This window comes from Melospiza melodia, chromosome 4, assembly GCF_035770615.1.
Source record: "Melospiza melodia melodia isolate bMelMel2 chromosome 4, bMelMel2.pri, whole genome shotgun sequence".
Taxonomy (NCBI): domain Eukaryota; kingdom Metazoa; phylum Chordata; class Aves; order Passeriformes; family Passerellidae; genus Melospiza; species Melospiza melodia.
The window spans coordinates 65450913-65464615 of NC_086197.1; the positions used below are offsets into that span (position 1 = coordinate 65450913).

Sequence of the window (13703 nt, forward strand, 5' to 3'; positions counted from 1 at the left end):
TACAAAAAGAGGGCTGTAAGATTTCAGAGTCACAGCAATTTTAAGCAACAGCATTTCTGGACAGATAGTGCAGAAATAAGCAGGTAGATGTGTTAGTTAGGGTACAGTAAGTGAGGGTTATCCAGCCAGTAAAACTGAAAGCAACAGAGAGGGAAAGTTTAGTGGAACAGCACCAGAGCAGGCTAAAAAATAACAATTACATGGTTAATAAGGTGTGAGCAATAAAGCAGGTAGAGCAAGTGTGTGACTGTAAAAGTTTGGACTGGGAGAAGAAAAGATGAAGAATGCTGAGTGAATGAACTTCAAAGGGGATCCAGTATGGGAAGCAGTAGACAGGTGCACTAAGTGGAAGGGTTTCATGGAAATTCAGGTAACAGGAGAGGCACAGTAAAGTCTGGAGCAGAAGGAAGAGTGTGTTTGAGAATCAGGCAGGTGAACACAGTAAACTCAACAGAGACTTTGGGGAGAGATGCTGAGGAGGGTGAGATGGAGGGAATGTTTCACTGCAGAACAAGAGTGTATATAACAAATGTTTTCCAAGCTCAGAGCATGATGGTAACAAGTAAACAGACATTGGGAAGGAATTTGGATGTTATCCTTAATTTTCTCAGCCATTAATATGTTATTATGTTTTCTATTTTATTTTCCAGCCCTTGAAAATTGCCACTTCAGAAAAGATTATGGCTCAGATAAATCTGAACTCAGAATGTTAACAAGGTTGGATAATTTGGTTTAATCTCTGGAAGAAATTATGAAAATCTCAAGCAGTTTGCAACCCTTCACAAAGAAGGCAGCTTTGAAGTGCCCAACCCCAAAAGGCACTTCATTTCCTTGTGATGTTAAGAATGAATCATGGGTTTTAGTCTAAATTAAAAAATGAAGTATTTTTTTCCATGGCAAAGGAGACCAAGATCATCCTACCCGATCCTGGTGGTAATTTTACCTCTAGGGAAGAATCTCATTCCAGAATATATAAAAACCAATATCTTAAGGCTTAAGGACCCTTATCATTACTCCAGTTTAAAACACAGCTAATAAAATGAATTGTATTTCTAGGACTTAAGAATATCCTGAGGATTTTTTTCCTTTGCAAGAAAAGAGAAAAGTGTTGTTCTAAAAATGTTTGCAAGCTATTAAGCTGTTCTCCCTTGTGGCAGAGGAAAACATGCAGCGTGATACTTAAACTATTTGGGACTTTATCCCTGAAAGCTCTCCAGCACAGACAGCCTTATTGAGATGCAAACATCTGACAGTCAGCATTTTTGTATTGGGCACTTAAGCCCAACCTCACTCACCACAACGTAACTTCTGTTAATTTATAACAGACTATAAAGCAAACAAAGGCTTTTTGGCACAAAAAACAACAAAAAAAAACCCACCACAAAAACCCAAACAACCCCCCCCCTCCCAAACCTTGCAATGTAGTTAACAGTAGAGAGAAAAAAAAAACCCAACATCAGAGGTAGATGCAGCTAAAGCCTGGACATGTCAGCTCTGACACATAAGCAAGGTGGGCACATGGCATGTGAAGCAGGGCAGACACAGCTAAGCCTTGCTAGCTGCTACAGATTGCCACAGAGAGAGGGGCTCAAGGGGCAGCAGAGAAACGAGGGCGTCCTAAGAACTAAAACACATTGTTATATTGCTCAATATACACAACATGCTGTAAGTGACAACTTTCTAATATGACTTTTTTTGCTAATACTTGGCCAGCTGTGCTGCTCATGGTGTGTAATAATGAGGGTGTTACAGTTACACGATTCTCTCAAGAAAAGCTCTTCATTGTATGAATGGAAAAAAATTTACATGATAGGAGAGACAAGGACTCCTATCAGAAATCCTTTTTCTAGATTATGTTTTCTAGAAATACAATTGAGTACTCATCTAATTTTAAAACTCTACAGATGAGAGTGCAGGTAAGATTTTTTCCTTTGGGAGAGTGCCTAGTCAAAACTTCTTTTAGGACCAGCTTTACTTATTTTGTACTGCTGAGTAGTGAAGACAAGCACTAGTGCAGAACTATGTTTTTACCATCTATTTTTCTGCCTATTTACAGCTTTCCAACCCAACACTGAACAACTGGCTGGTTTTGTTTGGGGATTTGACCTTGGCCTGAAAGATAAGAGATTTCCTCTGCAGTAATGAAGCTGCACCTTAACTTCCACATATATGAACATTTGAACACCAACCACCACACCAGAAACACCCCTAAATCCAAACCAGGGCAGAAATCAGATATGGGTTCAGAGAAAAGTCCAAGTAAATGAATGATCACCAGAAGGTTGGCAGGGTAAGACTGTGCCCACTGCTGTGAAGGAGAACGAGGTAGAAGCTTATTTAAGGCACAAGTGGCTACATGGACTAATCCTGTTATTGACATAGTGCAGAGAGCCTAGCAGCAGATACTTGGAGCTCCATTTTGCTGGATATTTTTTATCCCTAACACCTATATATACTTTTTTCTGTAAAAAGAAACCAAAAATCCTTGCAAAGTTTATATTCTGAAGTACTGCTGAATTTTATTAACTAGGTGGACAAATTCAGGACTGAATCTGAAAAGAGGAGAAAAGGTGATCCTGTGCTCTCAGCTAGGTGAGCCCAGGTGATATGGATTTCCTCTGACTGATGTAAGCTTGTATCTTGTCCTGAGCCAGCTGGAAAGGTGGCACCGATGCGCTCCCTTCCCTCAGCGTACCACTTATAAAGCACGACTAAGCAAGCCACAAGCTGTGATTTTCAAAAGTACCACGATCAATTTCCAGGGCGCTACTAAGACATAGTGAGTTCGGACAAACAAAAACAGAGCTGAGTTTTCCGTGCAGGTTTACCCATCTTATCACCTACACGAGCTGTTCAACAGATAGCACATGCTCCCACCACGGTCCCTCCACGTTCGTTTTTCCTAACATTTAACCCAGTCAGGTTTCCCCACTGAGAGCTGTTATTATTTATAAAACGAGACATCTCTCAAGTCTTTGCGGCATGACTAGCGGAAACCCCTTGAATCCTGGCTTCTTGTAACGTCAGGAAAACACAGGATCTTTCCCAACCTTCCGCCCGCGGGAGTGAACTTCCACCCGGTCAGCAGCCGCCTGCCCAGCACCGGCGCGGCCGGAGGAAGTCATTCTGCTGCTGCTGCTGCGGGAGCCGCTCACCTCGGGCTCTTTCCCCCCGTGCCCCGCTCCCGCCGCAGGGCGCAGCGGCGGCCCCGCGCTCTGAGGCCAAGCGGCCGCTCCGGTCCCGTCCCGTCCCGTCCCGCCGTGTCCCCGATGGCAGCGCAGGCGCGGCCGGCGGCGCGGGGCTCCTCACGCGGCTGCGGCCGGCCGGCGGTGACAGCGGCCGGCGGTGCCGGGAGCCGCCCCGCCCCAGGGCCGAGCGCGGCACCTGCCCCGCGGGAGCCGGCCGCACGTCGGGGCCCTTCGGCCGAGCCTTCGCGGCAGGTGCGGGGCGGGTTTGGGGAAGCCCCCGCGGAGGGGTGTGACACCAGACCGCCTTCTCCGGCCCCTCCTGGCGGGGCCCCGGCAGCCCCCGCCCGCCGTCCGTTAAAGCCGCCGGGGAAGCGGAGTGCGGCCGCGGCCGGCGTGTCCCGGCCCGGGCATCCCCGCTCCGTCCCTGCCGCTCGTCGGGAGCGCCGAGGTCCGTGTCCGCTCCCGCGCCGGCGCTGCCCGGGGCAGGTGCCGGGGCACCGCTGCGGGCCGGCAGCCGGGGCGGTCGGGTCGCGGCACGCACCGGGCCGGGCGGGGCCTCCCCGCCCTCACCCCATTGTCGGGGCCATCTCGGCAGTTTCCGCCCTGGCTTCGGCTGTGTCCGCGCCGCGATGGGGAAAGGGGAGGGAGCTCGGGAAGGCTCGGGGCCGCGCCGCTCCTTCCGGGACGGCGGGAGGCGGTGCCGCTCACCTGGTGCCGCCGGCGCTGTGCAGCGCCCGAGCCGCGGCCCCGCCGGGCGGGAGGTGAGCGCCGGCCGCGCTCGCCCCGCCCTGCTGCGCGCGGGAACGCGGCTCCCCGGGCAGGCAAGCGGGCGGCGGGGGGATGGCACCGGCTTCGGGGGATGGTACCCGATGGCCCGGGGCGAGGGATGGCGCTGCGCGGCCGTCGTGGCCGCAGCGGGCGGGCGGAGGAGGCGGGTACTGCCGGGCGGCCCCGCGCCGAGGGGTGAGGGGAGCCCCGGGGAGCGAGGGGCGCCGCGCCGGGGCCGGGCGCCGCGGTCCGAGCCGTGGGAGCCGAGCGTGCGAGGGCGGGCGGTGATGGAGACCCGTCCCCTGGGGCCGGGGGTTCCCGGGGAGTTCGCGAAGCGGCGGGACGGGGATGGGCAGTGCGGCGGGACGGCTCACGTCCCCTCTTTGTTTCTCTCCAGGGTGTTTGTGCTTCTCCGAGCCTCTCTCCCCGCCCCCGACTCTCCCGCCCCCGTCTCTCCGGCCCGACCCGCCGGGACCTCTCCTCTGCGGGCGGCAGCAGAGCCGTCTCGGGGCGGGCGGTAGCAGCGGTGCTGGTGCGGCGCTCTCGCCGTCCAGCCCGCCGGGAACATGGCGACTGGCGGCTACCGCAGCGCCGGGGGTAGCACCACGGACTTTCTGGAGGAATGGAAAGCCAAGCGGGAGAAGATGCGGGCGAAGCAGGCACCGCCGGCCCCGGGCGCACCGGGCGGGGGGGAGCCCCGTCCTGCGGGGGGCGGTCCCTCCGCCGAGCTGAACAGCAGCAGCAACCTGCCCCCCGAGCGCGCGGCGCCCCCCGCCGGCGGGGCGCTGAACTGCGTCAGCCTCGCCAGCGCCGCCCTGGGCCGCGGCGCCCCCGCCAAGGAGCCGCCGCCGCCGCCTCTCGCCGGGAGCCGCGGGGCCGAGCCCGCCGCCGCACCGGGCTCCCCCGAGGGCGAGGAGAAGCTGGCCGCCAAGGGAAAGAGCTCGGGCCCCAGCGCCAGGAAGGGGAAGGGGCAGATCGAGAAGAGAAAGCTGAGGGAGAAGAGGAGGTCGACAGGTGTGGTGAACATCCCGGCCGCCGAGGTGAGCGGGGACGGGGGCGCGGGCGCAGCGGAGCCGCCGCTGGGGGCGCGGGCGCAGCCCCGGTGCCGCGCTGCTGGCGGGCGCTCTCCGGCCCGGCCCGGGCGCGCTCCCTCCGCCGCGGGCGGCAGCGCTGCCGGACGGACGCGCGGTGCTCGGGCAGGGCGGCGTCCCAAGCGACCCACAGATGGGGTGTCGTTTATCCTAAACAAACTAGACCTGTCCTAACTTGCGGCTTTTTTTTTTTTTTAGTAGCTTCTTGTCGACAAGAGAGTAAGTTCAAACCTTTTGGAGATCAAACTGAGACACGTGCCTGTTAAAGTATGGTCGAAATAATAGTAATGAGAGAAAATTGATTTATCAGGTTGGAATAGATGTTCAGGTGTAAATATTATTCAGTTTGGAAACCAGAAGAATTTCCTGCACTGGAAAAAATGTAGTGGTTTGAAGAGCATTTTTTTGAGGCAGAGGAAGATATTTTTATCAGCCAACACCACTGTCCTCTGCGGTTTGCTACTAGTATAAAAATCTGGCATTGATTTGTAATACTCCTAGAGGAATTCAGAAGAATGATAACTAAGCTTTAAGCTTGTTTTGCAGTTAATAAGAAAGGCCACAGGAAACTTTGAACAGAGTTGGATTTCTGTCTACAGTTTTGAACTAGTATTGGTGATCACCATATTTTTGTAGAAAAAAGATTCTTCTGGTTAATATTATGGATTATTAAAGTAAGTCAAGAAAATTCAAGATCTTTGTTTCTGAAGCAGCAGGAGAAGATGAAATTGTGTTTTTCACACCTGAAGTCACTTGTGACATCCTAGGCAGTCTCATAGCACACCCTTTCATGTGAGGTGGTCTTGGAAGGTTGAGAAGTGAGTTTCAGGAACAGTAGAAATCTTTATAACTGTGGTTTTTGAGAACAATTACTTGCATAGTCTTTAGTTTGAGGTAAAGAGTTTTGGCATAGACCTTCAGTGTCATTGTTTTGTTAAGTGGTGAATACAAGTGAGTTATTTTGTTTTTTTTTCAGGGTGTGCAAGCCTCATAGACTGTACCTTGTTTGTTTTATATGGACCTCCCTTAAATACCTACCCCTTGTGTCTTTTATAGGAACCTAAAAATGCTGCATCTTTACTTCTCTAAGTGAACTAGTCCTAGCCCAGTCAGTGATGGTTTTGCACATTGCAGCAGGTGTTGTATGATGTGTATTTTAGGGGTCTCTGTGGTGTACCCTGTCCCTAGTTGTACTCTGGTTGGTTGGTTGGTTTTGAGCAGTGGGTTTCTTTTTGCTCTTTGAGACTAACATCCCAGTTCTTTGAACTGCTGTTCCTTTGGTAGATTTCGGATGGTGTGGTTTGGGGTTTGGTGAGTTTGGTTGTGGTTGGGGTTTCTGTTTGTTTGTTTGGTTAAAGTATTACTCAAAATGTGACTTGCTTTCCAGGAAAACACATTCCTTGCTCAGCAGCCATTAGAATCCTGTGCTTGAATTTGCTGCATTTTTAAGGATGTCTTTATTTATTAAGGGTAACGTGTTTAGGCATTGAGAAACAAGTTCCCACCTGCCCCCTAAACTTTGAGTGTCACCATGTGTTGGTGCTTCTTGGAAACTTCTTGTACCTTTATACTAATTGCTTCTATAAGTAGCAATTAAGCATTTCATTACATTTTTGGGGTCAAATTTTAATAACTGTAGGTAACTGTTGTACAAGGTGTTGTTGGAGGAGCTTGCTACTAATAAGTGTTGCATTTTTTACCAGGACATACTTATGCAGAGCTATCTCTTTTCAGTATTTCACCTTTCTTAAATGTTTTTATTCCTTGCCACATGCATTCCTAAGAATTGTTTAGCTAGGGAGCACTAGATCATTCCTGGTAGTGAACAGCTTCAAAAACAGTCTCCAGTGTCAAATGTGAGTACTTACTTACTGGTTAATGCTTTGCAGACTATTTACTTGTCTTTCATACAGCTTTGTAGTCATGAGAAAATGCTTTAAAGTATTGATTCAAGCTGGTCAGCTGAAGTTCTCAGACAAAAGAAGGCTGTGATGTAGATGTTGGCTTGTTGGAGTGATCTGCAACACTCCAGTTTCTTATTGTCTTTCTCACTTGGTGCTGGGCATAGTTTACTGTTCAGTCAATACATAGTGACTTGGTAGTAGTACACCCTGAATTTTACCATTTGTAGCTCTTGATGGTGTATGTTTTAAAATTGGTTCTCAGGAGATGTTATTTTAGAGTTTTGCCGGATGTTTCGTTGTCTTATTTTTCAAGAAAATAATTTTTGTAAGAATGAAGTAGACACTTTATGCTGAATGTCTCCCCTTTATGATCATCATGCCACTGTGGTGGTAACCGGTGGGATCCTCTGAAATGAAAACTGGTACCTGTTGAAAAAATGCACTCCTAGAAGACATGAAGTGCCTAAAAGCTTTTGTGCCCAAAAACTGAATACAAAAATAGGTTCTGCCTCAAAGAAGTAGGATTTAATTTCACTTGCAATGCAGCTGGAGAATTTATTGATAGGAAAGGTGGCAGAATAAGAACAGTTTGTGTTGTCTAAGTTATCTTGAAACAGGCATGAAAAATGTTAGCAGATTACTTATTAATGATTAATTTCTCTCCTGTTCAATGGGAAGGTAATAGGGCCAGTTCTTCAAGAGTTCTGTGTCTTAACTGTATTTTGTATGGGTGTTGGTGGAGGACAGAAACCACACTGGAAGCTGGGAAAACAGAGGGTAACAGGTTGGAAGTTGACAATGCTTTGTATTTGGAGACCACCATGATAAAAGTAAAGACTGTTTATTTTACCTTCTCAGCACTAGTGCTTATCTAAATCATGGTGACTTTTGAAAATGGCTTTGGAAATACAGTGTTTTTCTTTTCAGCACTTGTAGTTTCTTGGAAGTTGGATTTTGTCTAAATATTAAGTGCTGTGGGATTTGGGTTTTTTTGATTCGTAACAATTCTTCAGGTTGTAAAAGGTAACTGAATTATATGTAATTACCCTTACTATGTGTGTTATCTTCCTTAAATGTTAACTTTTATAACCATTTCTGATTATGTTGGGAATGTTTCTCAGTTTGCAGCTACTCACCTGATGCAGGTGTTGAGTTTACTTGCAGCATTTTTCTCATTTACAGTTGTTCTAATGCCTATTTAAGAAACACAGAGCTCCCATTATTCCCTGACAGTGCTTTATGAGGATCCACATATAGGATAACAGTTATGTTTTGTATTGTTATCATAATTATGTCCAACTCCAGGCAAAGCATGGTGCACTGGTGAAACTGCAGCTTTACTTTTGTAACTTTACATTTGAGAATTATGCTGATATAGCTGTGTGAGTAAGGCTTTTTTTTTTTTGGGTGGGTGTTTTTTTTTCTGAACTCCAGAAAGGAGAATAACAAATATTTTTGTGGTTACCTTTTCAAAAGTATATATAATATACTTTTTTAATATATATATAATCAAAATCTTGGTTCATTTAGCAAGGACAGTTGTATAGCTGGGTTTTGTGTAATATGTGCAGTATAGATACAGTTTACATTTTTACTTAACCAGATGGAAGTCATCGAAGTTGGGAAGTGTTCTTTTGCTAATAACAAGGTGATGAATGATTTTAAAAGGTGTAAGGAGCACTGATCTGTGTATTTTGTACCTGAGGCTGCCAGACCTGAGACACAACAGTCTCCTGAGCTGTTCATGGGAAATACTGGAGTGAAAGGCAGAAGTGATTCAAATATGGACTCTGCAAAGGATGTTCAGCCAGTCTGTGTTGTGTTCATCTCTTGTCTTGTGAATAGCAGTGAAGATACAGCTTTCTGCATCCCCACTGATGGCTCCCTGTCAGGAGTCTGCCTGTGTGTTTAGAAGGCAGTGCATGTGTGGTGCTTGGTAGGTGTTGTACGGAACAGCAGCCTTGGAAGCAAGCGGAGCAGTGAGTGCTTTCTGTGGGCAAAGAGTTCCTGCTACTAGAGAAGTCCAGTGTGCTCAGTTGAGACTAACAGAAAGTTGCTGTGTTCCAGTTGGAAAAATATCAAGAAAATTTAAGTGCTACCTGTGTCGGGCATAGCAATTACTGTGTGTCTTGTAAAGGAATTGAAATCCTTCTCTGAATGGCTGGCAAATAGAGAGAGGAGTGGAATCCTGTACTGGCTGTTGAGCTCTTTTGATTAGAAGTTTGCCTTCAGCATTATCGTTCTTAGTGATTCCCTACCTGAGGATTAAAGTGTCTTCATGTTATATCTTGAGATTAATGAGTAGTGTCTTTCCATTGTCTAACATCAGTTGTGTTGTAAAACAACTTCTCTGGTTTTGTGTTGAGGAAAAAACAGCCTCAATAAGTGGTTGTTCAGAGCACCAGGAAAAACCCCTGCATCTGACTTACATGCTTACCATTCATGCAGATGTAGTACTGTTATAGTGGAAATCTGAAATATATTTATTTGACCTGGACAGCCATTCATGATAGGTTAGACCATTCTCTTGCTGGCTTTCTCTAGTGAGCACATCTTACTAGGATTCCATTTATGGTTCTTCTTTCAGATGTGGCAGGGTGAATAGAAACGTTTTCAGGTTCTAATAAAAGAATTGTATTGAGATTGTTTATATCCATTTTGTTTTGCTTTTAATGCCTTTGTGAATTCTGATTTTGACCACGTCTCCTGACAGTACCTGTTCAAAGGGCATATTTTCTTCTTTCCATCTTTTTTAGCATATGATAAGCTTATCCTTATTTTTTTTTCAAGTGTTGTTTTAAGAGTATGCTTTAATATCCTGACATAGCTAGGTACTGGAAGTTATTTGTCCAAAAAACCAATCATAACTAAGTTTTTAATAAACTTTAGAGTGTGAAAAACTTTCAATCTCAGAATCCTGTAGCAGCTTCTAAATCACTGTGTGTGTACCTTCCAAGCCTGGTGTGCCCATCCCATTGCTTGTCACTGGCAAGCCTGAGAGAAAACCAGGTTTGCCTGTGATAAGCAATGGAACTGGTTGGCAAAATCTGAGTTTATGTGTATGCTCATGAGGTCTGTCAGTCATCTCCATGAGGTGTTGTCTACAGTGAACTGCACTTGAAACATTCCTACACCAACACACACAGCAAGAGGAACAAGGAAGAGAAGCTTCCTTAATCCCAGAGATGTGACATCATTGGTAAAGGTGAAACCTGGTGGGATGAGTCCTGTGGCTGCTGTGTTACAATTACAGGCCCTTCAGGAGAGATCAGGCAGGAAAGGTGAGGTGAAGAGGTGGCATAGGTCATAGAGGGGCTGAAATGTATGGAGCTCAGAGTTGGCACAGTTGAGTGCTACTGAGTAAGGATTAAGGGACAAACTTCATTGTGGAAGTCTTCTATAGGCAACTCAGCCAGGATGACAGCACTGATGAATTATCCTTTAAGGAGCTAAGGAATAGAAATCAGCCACCCTTGTTCTCTTATGGGGGACCTTAACTTGCCAGATGTTAACTGGGAGCACCACATGAACAGGTCCAGAAAATTCCTGGAGCACCTGGATGGTAACTTGATATAGATGCTAAGGGAGTTTACTAGGAAAGGGGCTCTTGATTTGTTGCCTTCATCAGAGTGGGGCTTGTGAGTGGAGTGGATTGACTGGTCTGTGGCTGTCTTGGCCACAGTGACCAGGAAGTGATCAAGTTTAAAATGGTCATGAGAAGAGCAGACTTCAGGCTGCTCAGGGAACTGGTGAGTAAGGTCACTTGGGAAGATGCTTTTGAAGGTGCTGTGGTCTGACAGCGCTGGTCGCTTCAGTACCACGTTCCTAAGAGTACAGGAGCAGGTAGCTTGAAAATATTGGAAATCAGGCATATGAGACAAAGGGCCAGCTGGTCTGAGCAGGGATCTTCTTCTGCAGCTAAGGCAAAAAGGAAACTGTATGTCCAGTGGAAGCAATGTTCATGGACACAGGAAAATTACAAAGATACTGTTTCACCTCTGTGGGGAGAAAATGGAGAAAATTGGTGTAGCTAAAGCTCAGTCAGAATTGAAGCTGGCCAGAACTGTGGGTGACAGTAGAAGGGGCTTTCTAAAATATGTTGATAGCAAAAGGCAGTGCAGAAATAATATATGTGATGAAGATGGTCACCTCAAAAAATGGAATGTAGACATTGCAGAGATTTAATTGTTTCTTCACTTCAGTCTTCAACACTGGTGGTGGCCTCTTGGAGTCCCAGTGCCCTAAGCTGGAGAACCACGACTGTGAGAATGATAAACTCCCAATGAACCCCAGTGTCGTAGAGAATTTGCTTTTCCAGCCGAATCCCTCGAAATCCGTGAGACCTGATGGAGTTCATCCAAGGGTGCCCAAAGAGCTGGCTGATGTCATCACAAGACCTATCTCAATGATTCTGGAATGGTCTCAGGAATCTGAAAAGGTCTCAATCGACTGAAATTTGACAAATGCCCCAATTTTCCCGAAGAGCCAGAAGGCTGCCCCTGGTAACCACAAGTCTTTCAGTTTCACTTCAGTTCCTGGTAAAATCATGGAGAGGATTATGTTGGGAGTTTTTTAGAAACACCTGGAGGACAGTGCAGTCATGGGTCACAGCCAGCACAAGTTCATGAGGGGCAAGTCCTGCTTGTCAAACTGAATTTCCTTTTTTGACAAGGTAACTCTCCAGATGATCAGTGGATGCCAGTTGTGATCTTTTTGGATTTCAGTAAAGCTTTTGATAATCTATGTCACAGTATCCTTCTGAACAAAATGTCCAACACACAGCTGGATAAACATGTTATGCAGTGGGTGAGCAACTGTGAGCAAAGGGTTGTGGTGAGTGGAGTTACATTAGGCTGGTGTCCTGTCACTAGTGGGGCTCTGCAGGGCTCCATTCTTGGCCCTGAGCTCTTCAACATCTTCATGAGTGACTTGGACGCAGGACTGGAAGGAATGCTAAGTAAGTCTGCTGATGGCACTGAGTTGGGAGGAGCTGTTTATTGCCATGAAGGGAGAGGGACATTGACAAATAAAAGGTCTGGGCAACCACCAACCCTATGAAGTTTAAAAATTACAAGTGTTGAATTCTGCACCTGGGATGGGGCAACCCTGGGTGTGTGCACAAAATGGGGAGTGTAACACCGGAGAGCAGCCCTGTGGAAAAGGACCTGGGGGTCCTGGTTGATGGCAAGTTGGAAGGGCCACTGTTGATTGGTTCCATACAAGTCTGTACTGTGTTCTTAAAACTATATCCAGTTTACACTTATTACATTTATGTAAACTCATGTGTGGTTTTCTCTGCAACTTTTCTTCCCCCAGGGTTGAAGTTGTGTATTTAAATAATTCCATTTGAAAGACTAAGTGGGCAACTTATTTTTTGTGCTAGACGAGGTCATGTGAAATTAAAATAAAAACCACAACCCTGATGTTTTATTTCACGATTTGACTGTATTTGATCAGCTTGCATGTTGCTATGAAGAACTGAATGGCACATTTAGGTCTCTCTTACTCTAGGACTGAAAATCTTATATTCAACTCTGTTGTATAGTCTTACCATGTAATAATCACATCATCTTAGATGGTAACTGTGTTTGGTACAAAATACAGGAACATCATCCTGAATTAAGGTAAGCTTAAAAAAATAAATTAACCAAAAAAAAACCCTGAGAGAAACAAAAGTAATGCTGTGCCATCTGCAATTTTTACCTGTCTTAATTCTCAACTGTTACTCACCTTTAAACAACAACAACAACAAAGTGCTAGGTATGGGCTTCATGCAGTGTTTTTTGCAGTATTTAATTGATTTTCTTGATCTGAAACCTAAGTAAGTGACCGATGTCTTGAATCTTTTAAGTCAGAAGCTTTTTAGTAGGTGAGAGACTTGTGGAAGCATAGTCCAGTGCAATGCTGGGTGTTTTCTTTGTGTAGGTATTGAATCTAAGTGTAATTAAGGCTGAAAGGAGCCTCAGGAGGTCTTTAATTCATCCTTCTTGCATCCAGTCAGATCTTGAAAATCTCCAAGGATGAAGTCTTCACAGCTTCTTTGGACAATGCTACCAGGACATGACGTCCCTGAAATGACAGAGTTTTCCTTTCTTTTTGTCTGTCTTTTACATTTACATCCATTGTCTCCTGCCATGCACTGCTGTAAAGAGCCTAGGTCTACTTGGTGTCTGCCTGGGACAGTTGGAAAAAAGATGGATATGGTTTTTTGGAAGAGCAACCATCTAGATGGGCAGAAATAGGTGATATAACAGGATCTGAGGTACAAAGGCAGGATAGCTGGGCAGAATGCATGCAGCAGTCAGATGTGGAAAGGTGTTGTGAAATAACAGCTGGTTGTATGTGTGGTGTCTGAGCCACAGACGTGTGAGGTGTGTGAGAGACCATAGTGGGAGGCAGAAGGAAGCAGTAATGGGGAATTCCCCTCTTTCACTGTTCCTGCTCAGCACTTTCTGACCCTGCTGTTTATTTTTGTGAATTATAGGAACTTGTTCATGTCCTACTTGTCCGCTGTAGTTACTGGTACATATTTTATGAACTGTTTTGTGTGCAATATGCAGTTTAGTGTTTGGAGGAACATGGGATTTCTGAAACCTGCACTCATCTGGATTGGTGTCTTCCCTCTGTATGCTGTTTGTAAAGTTCTTTAGCTTAATTTTTCCTCTCTGTGCACCAATAATTGCACTGTGTCTGACTAAAGAACCATCTTGCTCAGTGTCCTGCTCCTGCCATGGCCATAATCAGACACATAG

General features: G+C 46.3%; 1 protein-coding gene across 1 annotated transcript in view; it reads left to right on the plus strand.

The window, feature by feature from the left end:
- Nucleotides 1-4358: 4358 nt before the first annotated feature.
- PAWR (pro-apoptotic WT1 regulator) overlaps nt 4359-13703 on the plus strand; it is a 71997-nt gene continuing 62652 nt past the window's right edge. The window contains exon 1 of the mRNA XM_063154981.1: nt 4359-4996. Within this exon, the coding sequence (XP_063011051.1) occupies nt 4523-4996 (474 nt within the window). The 5' untranslated portion in view covers nt 4359-4522. The remainder of the gene's footprint in view (nt 4997-13703) is intronic.